At 38.8% G+C, this 15,222-nt stretch overlaps 1 protein-coding gene across 3 annotated transcripts in view; it reads left to right on the top strand.

Moving 5' to 3' along the window:
- Positions 1–14,412, top strand: part of LOC115209104 (dual 3',5'-cyclic-AMP and -GMP phosphodiesterase 11) — a 296,047-nt gene extending 281,635 nt beyond the window's left edge. For all 3 annotated transcript variants that reach the window (XM_036500862.1, XM_029777231.2, XM_036500863.1), the window contains 6 exons: positions 73–173; positions 1,873–1,953; positions 5,670–5,733; positions 10,522–10,596; positions 12,507–12,590; positions 14,103–14,412. In XM_036500862.1, the coding sequence (XP_036356755.1) occupies positions 73–173; positions 1,873–1,953; positions 5,670–5,733; positions 10,522–10,596; positions 12,507–12,590; positions 14,103–14,213 (516 nt within the window). In that variant the 3' untranslated portion in view covers positions 14,214–14,412. The remainder of the gene's footprint in view (positions 1–72; positions 174–1,872; positions 1,954–5,669; positions 5,734–10,521; positions 10,597–12,506; positions 12,591–14,102) is intronic.
- Positions 14,413–15,222: the final 810 nt, after the last annotated feature.

Here is a 15,222-nt window from a genome sequence, read left to right as displayed (position 1 = left end):
GTATTGATCACTAGAAATTCTAAATCAATTAATTTATCAATTTAAAAAAAATTTTTTTATTCTCCTCTTCAGGGAAATGACATCCTTAGCAATATAAGTCAAGATGAATACCGAAATATCGTCCGAGTTCTTGAAGGTTCCATTTTAGCCACGGACCTGGCTTTATATTTCCGGTAAAATAAAAATTATTTTATTTTTCTATTTTGGAATTTTCTTTTTCTTTTTTTTTTTTTTCATCCAGAAATATATGAAATTAGCCATGCTGGAGCATTTTTGATACCAACATGTCTGAGACTGATCCAGGTTCTATGCTACAAGCTCCCTGTTTTAAAGTGATCTAAAATATAATCTAAAATCATAGGTGCAGGCATGATTGTTATGGTAAAAAGACTGCCTGAGAACTACATTATCATTATGTCTATCTGTGGTATACTCAGCCACTTGCACGTTAGCTTCACAAGGAGGCTGTTCCATTGATTGGTCATCTGAAATGCTCATCGGTTTTGAAGGACTAGTCTTATCACATTCTATGTCAGGCTGAATCTCCCTGAGTGTGTCTGTGGTATACTCAGCCACTTGCATGTTATTCTTAAAGCAGGCTGTTCCATTGATTGGATCATCTGAAATGCTCATCGGTTTCGAAGGACTAGTCTTGTCGCATTCTGTGTGAGGCTAAATCTCCCTGAGAACTACAATAAGATTATGTGTGTCTGTGGTATACTCAGCCACTTGCATGTTAGCTTAACAAGCAGACTGTTTCGTTGATTGAATCATCTGAAATGCCTATCGGTTTCGAAGGAGTAGTCTTGTCGCATTCTGTGTGAGGCTGAATCTCCCTGAGAACTACATTAACATTATTGTACCCCAACTCTATCAAGGGGACTTGTCTTGCAAGTTATTTGGTAACCTTACTAACTTAAACCCTCATTAAAACCTGTGCCACTAATGCAACACCTATAAAGCGGTTGATATCAATTATGAAGAAGAGAGAGGATGAGGCCAATAAACTGTCCACAGTCTGTCTACCCTATGTGAAAGGCCTCCCTGAAAAGATACAAAATATATGCAGCCCATATCACATCAGGACAGTATTCAAGAGTAATACAACATTTCGCAAATATCTCCTTCAAGTAAAACCACAAAAAGAAGAGAATAAGATCAAAGACTGTATGTACTCCATCCCATGCAGATGTGGTAGGTTATACAAAGGCGAAACATGCCGCCCCCTCAAAATAAGGGTTGATGAACATCGCAAAGCTGTGACACGAGGGGAAGTCTTAGAGAACAATTACGTGTTTGTTTTATCTAATGTAATATTGTTATCGGCTTCTGGACATTATTGATACATGCCCTGGGGCTGATAGGGCTCATAGGGCCAGTTAACTACTTTCTTTGGTGTATAAGAGACTGAGATCACAACATTCCCCTTGAATGCCAGTCTGTCACAGGGTGTACCTGCTTACGGCTGAGTGGACTGGAACAGAACATTGAGAAATGAAGTGCTTTGTTCACGAACTCAACACACTGTCAGGTCTGGGAATCGAAACTACAATCTTATGATCACGAGTACAACCCCTTAACCAGTAGGCCACATGCCTTCATTTACGTTATAGATAATTTGGATAGTTAATGAGTTGGATGTGGTGCTGAAAAAAGAGCAATAACTCTTGAAATGTGCATGTACACACCACCCATTACCTATTTTTTTGAAAACATTAAATATAAATCCTTGTACTATTCTAGTGTAGAAACAGTTGAACCATCACATAAAGTGATGTCAAAACATTTTTCAAAAGAAATTCTTTTGGGTTTTTTTTTTATCTGCTTTATTTAATTTCTATTAATAATTTTGTTGATTCTCTTTTGACCTAGGAATCGAACAAGGTTCTTTAATCTGGTAAACCAAGAAGAAAGCTGTGATTGGACAAATGAAGACTCAAGAGAACTCCTACAGTAAGTAAATCAAAAATATTGATTTGATGTATTTTATATCAGAAATCTCTTATTCAAAGTGAAGAGTGGCAAGAAGAATTAAATCTCATAGATGGTTAGAGGAAATGCCATATTTGATGGTATGTAATATGCAGGTCATCATCATCATCATCGTTTAACATCCATTTTCCATGTTAGTATGGGTTGGACGGTTCGACCAGGGTCTGGAAAGCCATGAGGCTGCACCAGGCTCCAGTCTGATCTGGCAGTGTTTCTACAGCTGGATGCTCTTCCTAACGCCAACCACTCCATGAGTGTAGTGGGTGCTTTTATGTGTCACTGGCACATGTGCCAGGGGAGGCTAGCAATGGCCACGATCGGTTGGTGCTTTTTACATGCCACCAGCATGGAAGCCAGTCAAGGCAGCGCTGGCATGTTATCTCAAAAAATATTCTGAAGTCACCTCAGGCCTTATATACAAAGTTGCGTTTTAATGCATTAAAAAAATCTTGTTCATGGATATGCTCTACTGAAATTGAGGTGTATCTAATATACATGTTTGTCTTTTATGCTATCAGACAAGGTAAAGCTTAAGCAGTTGTTATCAACTGTTTCATTTCCTATGGACCCTTTTGTTTAGTATTTTATTCTGTTGGACCCCAAAGCCATTCAATGTTTAAAAGCTAATTTTATATATACTTCTTTCAAAATTCCTATTTTGTCATTCACTCATTCAGTAGTACAGGTTGAATTATGTAAAACATTACAGAAAGAAATGTAGATATTTGTTGCAATATTTTTTTTTATTTATGCGCCCTTTTCAAGCCTAGCCAGGCTCATGGGCCCATTTTCCTGGTTTCTGTGGCGTATGTGTTCCCTCCAGCTGGACGGGATGCCAGTCCATCGCAGCGTTACCCAAGAAACAGGAAGAAAGAGTGAGAGAAAGTTGGGGTGAAAGAGTATAACAGGGGTTGCCACCACCCGCTGTCGGAGCTTTGTGGAGCTTTAGGTGTTTTTGCTCAATAAACACACACAACGCCCAGTCTGAGAATCGAAACCGCGATCCTCTGACTGCGAGTCCACTACCCTAACCACTGGGCCATTGCACCTCCACTGTTACAATATACACACATCTAAATGAAAAATTTTTATGGACCCTTAAAATACTTCTCTGGATCCCTAATTTTCTACTTTACTAGCCTGGACCCCAGTTGAGAACCAGTGATTTAAAATATAGTTCGATGCTTGTCACACATCATAAGCCAAGAGTAGACCTGGGAAGTGGGACAAGCAGAGTTATGTGCCTTGCTAGTGAGCAAATATTATAGTAAAATTAGCAGTTGCGCTTATGGTACTAAATAATTCAACATCTTTATTTGATTGTCACTTATTCTAAATTCAATTCCATGCTCTCTGACATAGTTACGTTACCTGTTCCAAATTAGGAATCAAAACCTATAATTATGAAGCAAATAGAATCAAAATCAAATTCGATGACTGGCATCCATGCTAGCGGGGTGCAAAGAGCACCATCGTTGACAGAGCGGCTAACCGGCTTATGTGCCAGTGGCACATAAAAGGCACAATTTGTGTGTGATCGTTACCAGTATCGCCTTACTGGCACTTGTGCCCGTGCTAGTAGGGTGCCAAGAGCACCATCCGAGCATGATCTTTGCCAGAGCGGCTAACTGGCTTCCGTGCCGGTGGCACGTAAAAGGCACCATTCTTGCGTGTTGGTTACCAGAATCGCCTTACTGGCTCCTGTGCCGGTGGCATGTGTAAAAAGATTCGAGCGAGGCCGTTGCCAGTACCTATTTCTTTATTACCCACAAGGGGCTAAACACAGAGGGGACAAACAAGGACAGACATAGGTATTAAGTCGATTACATCGACCCCAGTGCATAACTGGTACTTAATTTATCGACCCCGAAAGGATGAAAGGCAAAGTCGACCTCGGCGGAATTTGAACTCAGAACGTAACGACAGGTGAAATACCGCTAAGCCTTTCGCCCGAGGTGCTAACGTCTCTGCCAGCTCGCCGCCGCCTAACTGGCCCCCATGCCGGTGGCACATAAAAAGCACCCACTACACTCTCGGAGTGGTTGGCATTAGGAAGGGCATCCAGCTGTAGAAACTCTGTCAGATCAAGATTGGAGCCTGGTGCAGCCATCTGGTTCACCGGCCCTCAGTCAAAATCGTCCAACCCATGCTAGCATGGAAAGCGGACGTTAAACGATGATGATGATGATGATGATACAAATTCATATTAAGAATCTTGCAAACCAAATAAAAAAAATAAGAATCAAAGTATATATAAAATAGGCTTCTTTCAGTTTCTGTCTAACAAATCTACTCACATGGATTTTGGTTGGCCTGGGGCTATAGTAGAAGACGTTTGCCCAAGTTGCCATGCAGTGGGATTGAACCTGAAACCACGTGGTTGGGAAGCAGGCTTCTTAACAACACTGCCATGTCTGTGCTTACATCATGATAAACCAGATATGTTGCAGGTGGCATGTCAATGAAAAATCTCTGCCCTAATTTCAGTTTTACTAAGAAGTCTTAAAAAATAGATAAATTTCTGCCTGTCACCATGACAACAGAACTTATATCAGTCTGAATGTCATGCCCTTCCTTTCCTTGTTACTATAGCAACTGCTGATGTCAGTTTGATTTTTTACTTGCTTTTGTTTCTTTTTTTTTTTTTTTAATTGAATCTGTTTCGAAGAATTATGTTATCACTTCCATAGAATTTTATTGAAAGGTTTTTAAAGAAAAAAAACAAAGTTCGTTCAATTGATCTCAATACTAACTGACATTCCATCTCCTGCAACATCCATTCTGGATCTTTACAATCTGAATTCAAATCCTACCAAGGCCAACTTTGCCTTTCATTATTCCAGTGTCTATAAAATAAAATACCAGTCATGTACTGAGGACAGTGTAATTGACTAACCTACTCCCCTTGGAACTGCTGGTTTTGTATCAAAATTTGAAAATTCTGATTATTGTTGTTATTGTTATTCTTATTATCATTACCATTATTATTATTATTGAGCGTTGAGCTTACGATCGTGAGGTTGTGAGCTCGAATCCCGGACCGGGCTGCGTGTTGTGTTCTTGAGCAAGACACTTTATTTCACGTTGCTCCAGTTCACTCAGCTGTAGAAATGAGTTGCGACGTCACAGGTGCCAAGCTGTATCGGCCCTTGCCTTTCCCTTGGACAACATCGGTGGCGTGGAGAGGGGAGGCTGGTATGCATGGGCGACTGCTGGCCTTCCATAAACAACCTTACCCAGACTTGTGCCTCAGAGGGTAACTCTCTAGGTGCAAACCCATGGTCACTCATGACCGAAGGGGATCTTTACCCCCTTAATAATGATAATAATAATACTAGGTGGCAAACTGGAAGAATCATTAGTATGCTGGACAAAAGCGGTATTTCACCTGTCACTACATTCTGAGTTCAAATTCCACCGATGTCAACTTTGCCTTTCATCTTGAATAAATAATAATAATAATAATAATAGTATCAGCAAAAAAATACCTTAGGAATGAGAACCCAGGGCTGGGTTCAAAATTCTACCGGGACACCTGATAAAGGCTGGAAAGTAAATCAGCTGAAATGTTGTGGGTTACAACAAACAAGATAAGGACACATATCCATCCAATGTGAATAATGTAAATAATATTATCATTATTATTATTATTAATTTTTCTTATTTTTCTTTTCCAGAGCTATGATGATGACTGCCTGTGATGTCTCAGCAATAACAAAACCGTGGGAAATACAACAAGAGGTGAATTTTTCCTTTCAACAGATTAATAATGCAATCGCAAAGATCAGTAATCTGTTTTTTTTGAAAAACAGTGTAGAAGAGTTTGAATTGTTTTGGTGTTGCTGATTCTGCACTGTCTTAGACTTATATTTATTAATGTATCTCAAATTATACATAGATATATACAAGATCTACGAAGATATAAGAGTTAGAACTTGTGATCCACCCATGGACTTTTTCTTTGTAAATTTTTACCCACCACACTAAAACGTTTCCCCACCCCTGGTGTTAATCATTCCTAAACTTACCGTAAATCTTCGAGTATAATCCGCATTTTTTCCCCAAAATTTAATGGTCAAAATCCCTAGTGCATACTGTATACGAGGTTAAAAATGAAAAATATTTTCTAAGCAATGTCAGAGTCTCTATTTGCTGCCCGGCAATGTTTATTCAGACGTTTATTCTGTGTATTCAGAACACAGAATAACATGTAACAAAAACAATTTGCAAACATATTTACATTCCCATATAACAGTTAAGAACATCACCATTATTGTATTACGCATGCGCGGAAGTGTTTGTTCAACTAGGTGCTGCTGGCTTAATTATGCACGACTCAAGTTAGAGAAGGGCTGCGTATTATACACAATTTTAGGTTTTTCAGAGGTACAACCCCCTAAAAATCCCCTGCGTATTATACTCAAGGGCGGACTATACTTGAGGATTTACGGTAACAAGTGAAGGTTCGTAAAATCAGTTCTGTTATGAAATGGTAGAGAATAAGTAAAATAAAAGACAAATTGGTAAGCTGTCCATGGGAATTATGACATCATATTTGGAGGTGTGGCTGTGTGGTAAGACTGTTGCCTCCCAAGGTGGCAGAAATGTTAGCACGCCGGGCGAAATGCTTAGAGGTAATTTCATCTGTCGCTACGTTCTGAGTTCAAATTCCGCTGAGGTAACTTTGCCTTTCATCCTTTTGGGGGTCGATGAATTGAGTACCAGTTATGCACTGGGGTCGATCCCTTTGTCTGTCCTTGTTTGTCCCTTCTGTGTTTGGCCCCTTGTGGGCAATAAAGAAATAAGAATCTTGCCTCCCAACTACCTGGTTCCGGGTTCAGTAATGCAAGTGTCTTCTACTATAGCCCTTGGCAAGAGTCTTCTACTATAGCCTTGGGTCGACCAAAGCCTTGTGAGTGGATTTGGTAGACAGAAACTGAAAGGAGCCCATCACATATATGTGTGTATGTATGTTTGTCTCCTCGCCATTGCTCGACAAGTGATGCTGGTGTGTTTATATCCCTGAAACTTAGTGGTACGGCAGAAAAGATCAATAGAATAAATACTTGGCTTACAAATTCTGGGGTCAATTTGTTTGACTAAAACCTTTTAAGGTGGTGCTCCAGCATGGCTGCAGTCAAATGACTGAAACAAGGAAAAGAATAAAAGTATATATATATATATTATATATATATATATATAAGTTCTCTTGACACCTGCATGAAATAGCAGCCTAGTCACCTGAAAATCAAACATATCCTATCATCTGAAATAAAAGATATGTTGTACAATGTATCAACATTGTATGTTCCAGCTGTGACCATCCCATCTTTCCAAATAGATAAAACCACATTATTTAATGCGTCCATTGTTTCCAAGATAATAAGGTATAATTTGATGACAATTTGGCTGTTATTTCCAGCTGGCTAAGAAACCACGGAGAGGGTGTCTGGTTGGCTTTGAGAAATGAGTGTAAAATTAGAAAGAAAACATATATGTTTTTAATTGTGATGGGCAATTTTCCAGCTTAATTTAAATAATATGGATGATTGGTTCGTTAAATATTTTTGCGAAGAATTTCTTAATCGTTATTTGGAGCAACTCAACCGAAATATTTGTCTGAAATTGTGTTTATATTTCTCATCATTAATTTATCCAAGGCACATGGCGTAGTTGTTAGAGTATTTGCTTCATGATCAGGAGGTCGTGGGTTCGATTCCTGGTGGTGTGTTGTGTCCTTGAGCAAGACACTTTATTTTCATATTGCTCCAGTCCATCAGCTACCAAAAAAGGAGCTGTACCTGTAATCCAGAAAAGGGCCAGCCTTGTCACATTCTGTATCACACTGAATTTCCCTGGCTGTGTGGTAAGTAGCTTGCTTACCAACCACATAGTTCCGGGTTCAATCCCACTGCGTGGCACCTTGGGCAAGTGTCTTCTACTATAACCTCAGGCCGACCAAAGCGTTGTGAGTGGATTTGGTAGACGGAAACTGAAAGAAGCCCGTCGTATATATGTACATATATATATATATATATAAATATATATGTTGTATACATATTTATGTGTCTGTGTCTCCCCAACATCACTTGACAGCCGATGCTGGTGTGTTTATGTCCCCGTAACTTAACGGTTCGGCAAAAGAGACCGATAGAATAAATACTAGGCTTACAAAGAATAAGTCCTGGGGTCGATTTACTCGACTAAAGGCGGTGCTCCAGCATGGCCACAGTCAAATGACTGAAACAAGTAAGACCCCAGTGCGTAACTGGTACTTAATTTATCGACCCCGAAAGGATGAAAAGCAAAGTCGACCTCGGCAAAGTTTGAACTCAGAGCGTAACGGCAGACGAAATACCTATTTTTATTTCTTTACTACCCACAAGGGGCTAAACACAGAGGGGACAAACAAGGACAGACAAATGGATTAAGTCGATTATATCGACCCAAGTGCATAGCTGGTACTTAATTTATCGACCCCGAAAGGATGACATGCAAAGTCGACCTCGGAGGAAATTGAACTCAGAACGTAACGGCAGACGAAATACCGCTCAGTATTTCGCCCGGCGTGCTAACGATTCTGCCAGCGAAAGGTTTTGATTAGCTACGCCTACCTTGGTTTCCCAAGTGGTCACACCCCATTTAAGTACTAACCAGGGTTGACGTTATAATAACAACAACAAGAACGATATGCTGGTGCTGTGAGACCCTCTCAAGTCTTTGCTAATACCTTCTTCCACAAACGAGGCCGACTGGAGCCATTCAAAGAACGGTAGCAACATCATAAATAAATATATAAATTGCCACTTGAAATTTCACCTGACCAAGGGAGCGAACTCTGCCTTCTTTAACTATGATTTCTGAATCTAATTTTTCCTGCTAAATCAAGTTGTCTGAACAACCCTATTTCTATTATGATGCCTTTTTATATTAACCCAGATGGGCCCTACATGATAAGCCAGCGATATGGTACTTAGAAATATTAAAAAAAAAGAAAAAAAAGGGAAGAAGAATACGAAGAAGCAAACGTTTTATGTAAAATACTTTAAATATTTACATTTTAAAGCAGTTATGTTTGCGTTAAAATATGTTTGTTTTAGCGAAAGCTCTGCTCTGAGAGAATAACTTTAAGATCGTCAATGTTCCTACCGTGGCCATACCGCATATCCATTATTATTTTTTTTTTAGGGGTTGTATATATCTACGTTCTATATTATCAAGTCTTTCTTTCTTTTTTCTTTTCTTTTTCTTTCTCTTCACATTCTCTCTGTCTCCTTTGTTTGCCTTTCTTTCTCTCTTTTTTTTTCTTTCTTTCCTTTCTCTCTTCACATTCTCTCTCTCCTCTCTCTCTCTCTTTTCCTTAATTCTTTTTCTTTCTCTTCTCTCTCTCTCTCTCCCCTCTGTTTTCTTTCTTCCTCTTTTTCTTAATTCTTTTTCTGTCTTTCCTTTCTCTCATATTCTCTTTCTCTCTCTCTCTCTCTCTCTTTTCCTTAATTTTTCTTTTTCTTTCTCTTCACATTCTCACACTCCTCGTTTTTATTTCTTTCTCTCTTTTTCTTAATTCTTTTTCTTTCCTTTCCTTTCTCCCACCCTCTCTTCCTTAATTCTTCTTTTTCTTGCTGCTCAGTGGTTCCAGTTTCAGTCCCACAGCATGCCACCTTGGGCAAGTGTCTTCTCCTATAGCTTTGGTCCTACTAAAAACCTTACAAGTAAATTTGATGGATGGAAACTTAAAGAAGCCCATCACATATACACGTGTATGTGTGTGTGTTTTGTGTTTGCCCACCTCGACTACTTGATAGCCAGTGTTCATGTGTTTACATCCCTGTAGCTTATTAGTTTAGCAAAAGAGAAGAAATACCAGGTTTCAAAGAAGGTACTGGCTGTGTGGTAAGTAGCTTGCTTACCAACCACATGGTTCCGGGTTCAGTCCCACTGCATGGCACCTTTGGCAAATGTCTTCTACTATAGCCTCAGGCCGACCAAAGCCTTGTGGGTGGATTTGGTAGACAGAAACTGAAAGAAAACTGTCGTATATATGTGTGTGTGTATATATATATATATATATATATATATATTATATATATATATAAAACCCATGCTAGCATGGAAAGCGGACGCTAAATGATGATGATGATGATGATGATATATGTATATGTGTGTATAGTCTGTGTTTGTCCCCCCAACATCACTTGGCAACCGATGCTGGTGTGTTTATGTCCCCGTAACTTAGCAGATTGGTAAAAGAGACTGATAGAATAAGTACTAGGCTTCCAAAGAATAAGTCTTTGGGTTGATTTGCTCGACTAAAGGCGGTACTCCAGCATGGCCCACAGTCAAATGACTGAAACAAGTAAAAGAGAGGTTTTTTTTTGTTTTTTTTGCCTAAAATTTCTTCCTCATGGTGGTGCCCCAGCATGGCCATATTCTAATTCAGAAACAAGTAAAAGATAAAAGAAAGACAAAAGATAGTCTCAATAATTATTATTATCGTTGTTGTTGTTATTATTATTATTATTTTGTTTTTAGATTGCTAAACTTGTTGCCAGTGAATTCTTTGAGCAAGGTGATATAGAAAGGCAGCAATGGAATATAACACCAATAGTAAGTTTGAATCTATCATTTCTTCTTCTTCATCTTCTTCTTCTTCACCTTCTTCATCTTCATCTTCTTCTTCTTCTTCTTCTTCTTCTCCTTCCTCCTCTTCTTCTTCTCCTTCCTTTTCTTCTTCTTCTCCTTCCTTTTCTTCTTCTTCTCCTCCTTCCTGTTCTTCTTCTTCTTCTTCTTCTTCTTCTCCTCCTCCTCCTCCCACTACAACCACCACCACCACTCCTGCAAAATTTCAAGGCCTTGAGACTTCAGTAGAATGCATTATGATGAGGTAACCTCTTCCAGGTGGGATAATTAGGAACCACTATAAAAAGGCTCAGAAACTCAAAAGGTCATAATCTAAGGTCACAACTTGCTCAACAAATGAAGATGATGGTACTGAGGGTGATAATGAAGCTGGTGGTGTTGTTGTTGTTCTTCTTCTTGTTTTTCTTTGTTTTGTCAGTACTTTTAAGTTTGACCTATTTATCGTAATTAGCATATGATTAGTATTAAGTCTTTTTAGATATAAAATAATAATAATAATGAAATTATTGTATACAGTGCTCAGGTGCACCACAACTTGTCAGAAAGTGCGTATAAAGCATATGCAGTATTGTACAAATGTCTGGGGAGTGAACAGTGTATGAGTCAGATACATGCTTGATGTGTGTATGGAGGGGAGAAAATCAGGTGTAGTGTTGGCGAATCTCAGGAAGCATGGAAGTTTTTGAAGGATGCAGTGCTCTGACAACTAACAACTGATGCCGGCAGTTTGTTCCATGCTTCAGCAACTCTTAGCGTGAAAAAAATGTTTCCGAAAGTCATAGGAGCTGTGCTGTTTTCTGACTTTGTAAACATATCCACAGGTGTTAGACGGGTGGAGTTTGAAAAGGTGCTCAGAGTTATTTAGCTCCTTTATACATCATTACCTGTCCCAGGGCACCAAATGAACAGTGTATGAGTCAGATACATGCTTGTGTGTGTATGGAGGGGAGAAAATCAGGTGTAGTGTTGGCGAATCTCAGAAAGCAGATAATTCAAATAAGACCTTGATTGGCTTCTCCTCCTCCTCCTCCTTGGATGCAGTTAATTATGCCTGTGAATCATTAGCTTTCCACTAATTTTTGCTTCACATGTTAAGAGAGAGATATTACAGTTCTATATTTAATAGGTGGAGGCGCAATGGCCTAGTGGTTAGGGCAGCGGACTTGCGGTCGTAGGATCGCGGTTTCGATTCCCAAACCAGGCGTTGTGAGTGTTTATTGAGCGAAAACACCTAAAGCTTCACGAGGCTCCGGCAGGGGGTGGTGGCGAACCTTGCTGTATTCTTTCGCCACAACTTTCTCTCACTCTTTCTTCTGTTGGCCTACTCGCTTAGCCAGCGGGGTGGCGTCATTTGAAGGCTAAAACAAGCAAAGCGCATTGTAACCAGCGATGTGTAACAACATCTGATGGCCTGGTCGGTCACGGTGATCACGGTGATATTTAATAGACAAGGAATTATGTACATTATTTACATTTGTTTGTTGTTAACACATCGGCTGATGTACCCTCCAGCTTAACCACTACACCATATGCCTGTAGGCATATGGCATAGTGGTTAAGAGTGCAGGCTACTAACCCCAATATTCCAAGATCGATACCAGGCAGTGACCTGAATAATAATAATGATAATAATAATCTTTTTCACTAAAGGCACAAGGCCTGAAATTTTGGGGGAGTAATAACATCAAAAAATACCTTATGAATGAGAACCCAGGTTCGAAATTTCTCCAAGGCACCTGATGAAGGCTGGAGGGTATATCAGCTGAAATGTTGTGTTAACAACAAACAAGATCAGGACAAATATCCGTTGAATGTAAATAAAGCAAATAAGAGAGAAATATATTTCATGTTTTTTTTTTGTTTTGTTTTTTTTTCAGAGCATGATGGACCGAGATAAGCAAGATGAACTTCCTTCTATGCAAGTGAGCTTTATTGATGCCGTGTGTCTCCCAGTATATCGTGTAAGTTTCTGTCTCTCTGTTTCACTCTAACCTTTCATTATCTAACACAACACCTCCTCCTCCAGTGCCCTCCCTTCTTTCAAAATTCCTAGTCTTGCAAGTTACTTGGTGACCCAGCCAGTGCTGGTGCCACATGAAAAGCATCCACCCCACACTGTGAAGTGGTTGGTGTTTGGAAGGTCATCCAGCTGTAAAAAACCTTGCTAAAACTGACCTCACTTGTGCTGTTGCCACATAAAAAGCACTCAGTCCACTCTGCTGGGTTGTTGGTGTTAAGAAGGGCATCAAGCTGTAAAAACCCTGCCAAAACAGACACAGCAACCTGGAGTAGTTTTCTACCTGGCTGGCTCCTGTCAAACTGTCCATCGCATGCCTGCATAGAATACAGATGTTGATGATGATATATCACTAATGGGATCAGTTTTAACTGTTGTGAAATAGCTTTAACCCTTTTGTTACCGTATTTATTTTGAGAAGCTCTGTGTTTCTTTCAATTAATTTTAAATATAACAAAGAATTTGGTAAATTGTCATTCAGCTAGTGTTAGGAACATAAATTGTGACTAAGGTTTGGTGGAAGATTTTAATTCAAAACTTATGAAAGTAAGACATTTGTTCTACAGAGTCAGAGCCAATTTCAGCCGGGTTGGTATCAAAAGGCTTAAAAATATCATGGTGGCTTTAACCTTTTGTTACCATATTTCTGTTGAGATGCTCTGTGTTTCTTTCAATTAATTTTAAATATAACAAAGAATTTAGTAAAACAGCTTCCTTATCATTAAGCTAGTGTTAGGAACATAAATTGTGACTAAAGTTTAGTGGAAGGTTTTAATTCAAAACTTATGAAAACAAGAAATTTGACCTACAGAGCCAGAGGCAGTTTGAGCTGGGTTAGTATCAAAAGGGTTAACAAAAGACTCATATATTGCTTGTGTGAATAGTTTGACATGATTTAATAAGAGTGGCACAGCGAATGCGAATGGCCTAGTGGTTAGGATATTTAGTTCACAACCATAAGATGATGGGCTCTATTCCTGGTATTTGTGAGTTCTATTCCTGGTGGCCTTGAATAAGACACTTCATTTCACATTGCTCCAGTCCACTCACCTAGCAAAAATGAATTGTACCTGTAATTCATAAGGCCAGCCTTATCATACTCTGTCATGATGAATCTCTCTGAGAACAATGTGAAGAGTATGTGTGTCTGGAGTACGCAGCCAGTTGCATATTAATTTCATGTGCAAGCTGTTTCGTTGATTGAATTAACTTGAATCCTCGTTGTTGTAACCGGTGGAGTGCCATTTAGTGGCACAGTGACGACATGATTGGTTTTTACTTGTTGAGTCAGGAGAGAGGGGCCTACTTTAACAGGGTTTCTATGGCTGGATGCCCTTCCTCATACTAACTATATTGTCTACAGGGTATTTATTATATGCCACCTGCTCTTACTATTATTTGTAAACTGTCCCCAGTGCTAAATATATTTATTTATTCATATTTCTTTTTTTTTCAGGCAATAAGTAAAATATCCCCAAAACTAAAACCTCTTCAAGATGGCTGTGAAGAAAATCGTCGACAATGGCAACGACTGTCAGATGAAAGGAAGATTACGAAGGACGATTAAATGGCTTACATTTTCTCTAATACAATTCTGAAATCCTGTTGTTTTATGTAAAAAAAGAAAAAAACATAGGAAACCACAACATCTTGTTTTGAAAGCATTTTTAAACAGTGTCTTATTGACATTCACCAAGCAAATGCAACATATTTATTTGGTGTCTGGTAAAAAGGGAAAATACAAAAATACAAAAAAACAACAACAATAAAGCACACTAATTTATGTTGAAAATGTGAATTACAATTCAAGAAAGAAGCGTGGCTGAGTGGATGAGAGATCAGTCTCTTGAGTCATGGGCTGTGAGTTCATATCTTACTGAAAGTATTGCACAAGCAAGTTGCACTGAAGCTACATGTTGTATGTAATCTATGTACTCTAACTAGTGTCAGATATAGGATGTTGTCTGTGTGTCCATCTGTGCATTTTTATTTTATGATACCAGTGAAGCCAAACTACTGAACCAGACACTAGTGCAACTAACGATCTCTACTAATACATACCGAGGTATGCGCCACTGACCAACAACTCGTTGGTGTCGCTATGACACTGTGGGTACGGAAATGCACTTAGCATTGTATTGGGTTGACTTTTTTTGCTTGTCTTTACAAATATATATATATATATATATATTTGGCACTCCATTGTCATGTTGGAATATGAGGTGAAGATTTATGACAATTTCTGAAAGAGCAAACAAAATTTATGGAAAGAGAACAGTGCTACAAAAAAACTCCCTATAATACTGATAAAAATATTTTTCATGTTAATTCAAATAACATCGGAAAGAATTTAAATAAATCGAAAAGGAAAAGAAACAAATGAATTTAACTGACAACCCAATGCCAAATTAAATTCGAAAAATTCAGTGTAAAGCAAACACTTTGTCTAACCTGAGAGCATACCATGTTTTTAAATAACGAAGTAAAAATTGAAAAAAATTTACATTTACGTGAATTATGTACCATCAGTACAGTACACCCGAAAACTGGCACACAAGTATTTATATTTTCTAAAT

This window comes from Octopus sinensis, linkage group LG3 (genome assembly GCF_006345805.1).
Source record: "Octopus sinensis linkage group LG3, ASM634580v1, whole genome shotgun sequence".
In the NCBI taxonomy this organism is placed as follows: domain Eukaryota; kingdom Metazoa; phylum Mollusca; class Cephalopoda; order Octopoda; family Octopodidae; genus Octopus; species Octopus sinensis.
Note: the sequence above shows the minus strand (reverse complement) of the source record. Positions and strands in the feature narration are given on the sequence as shown.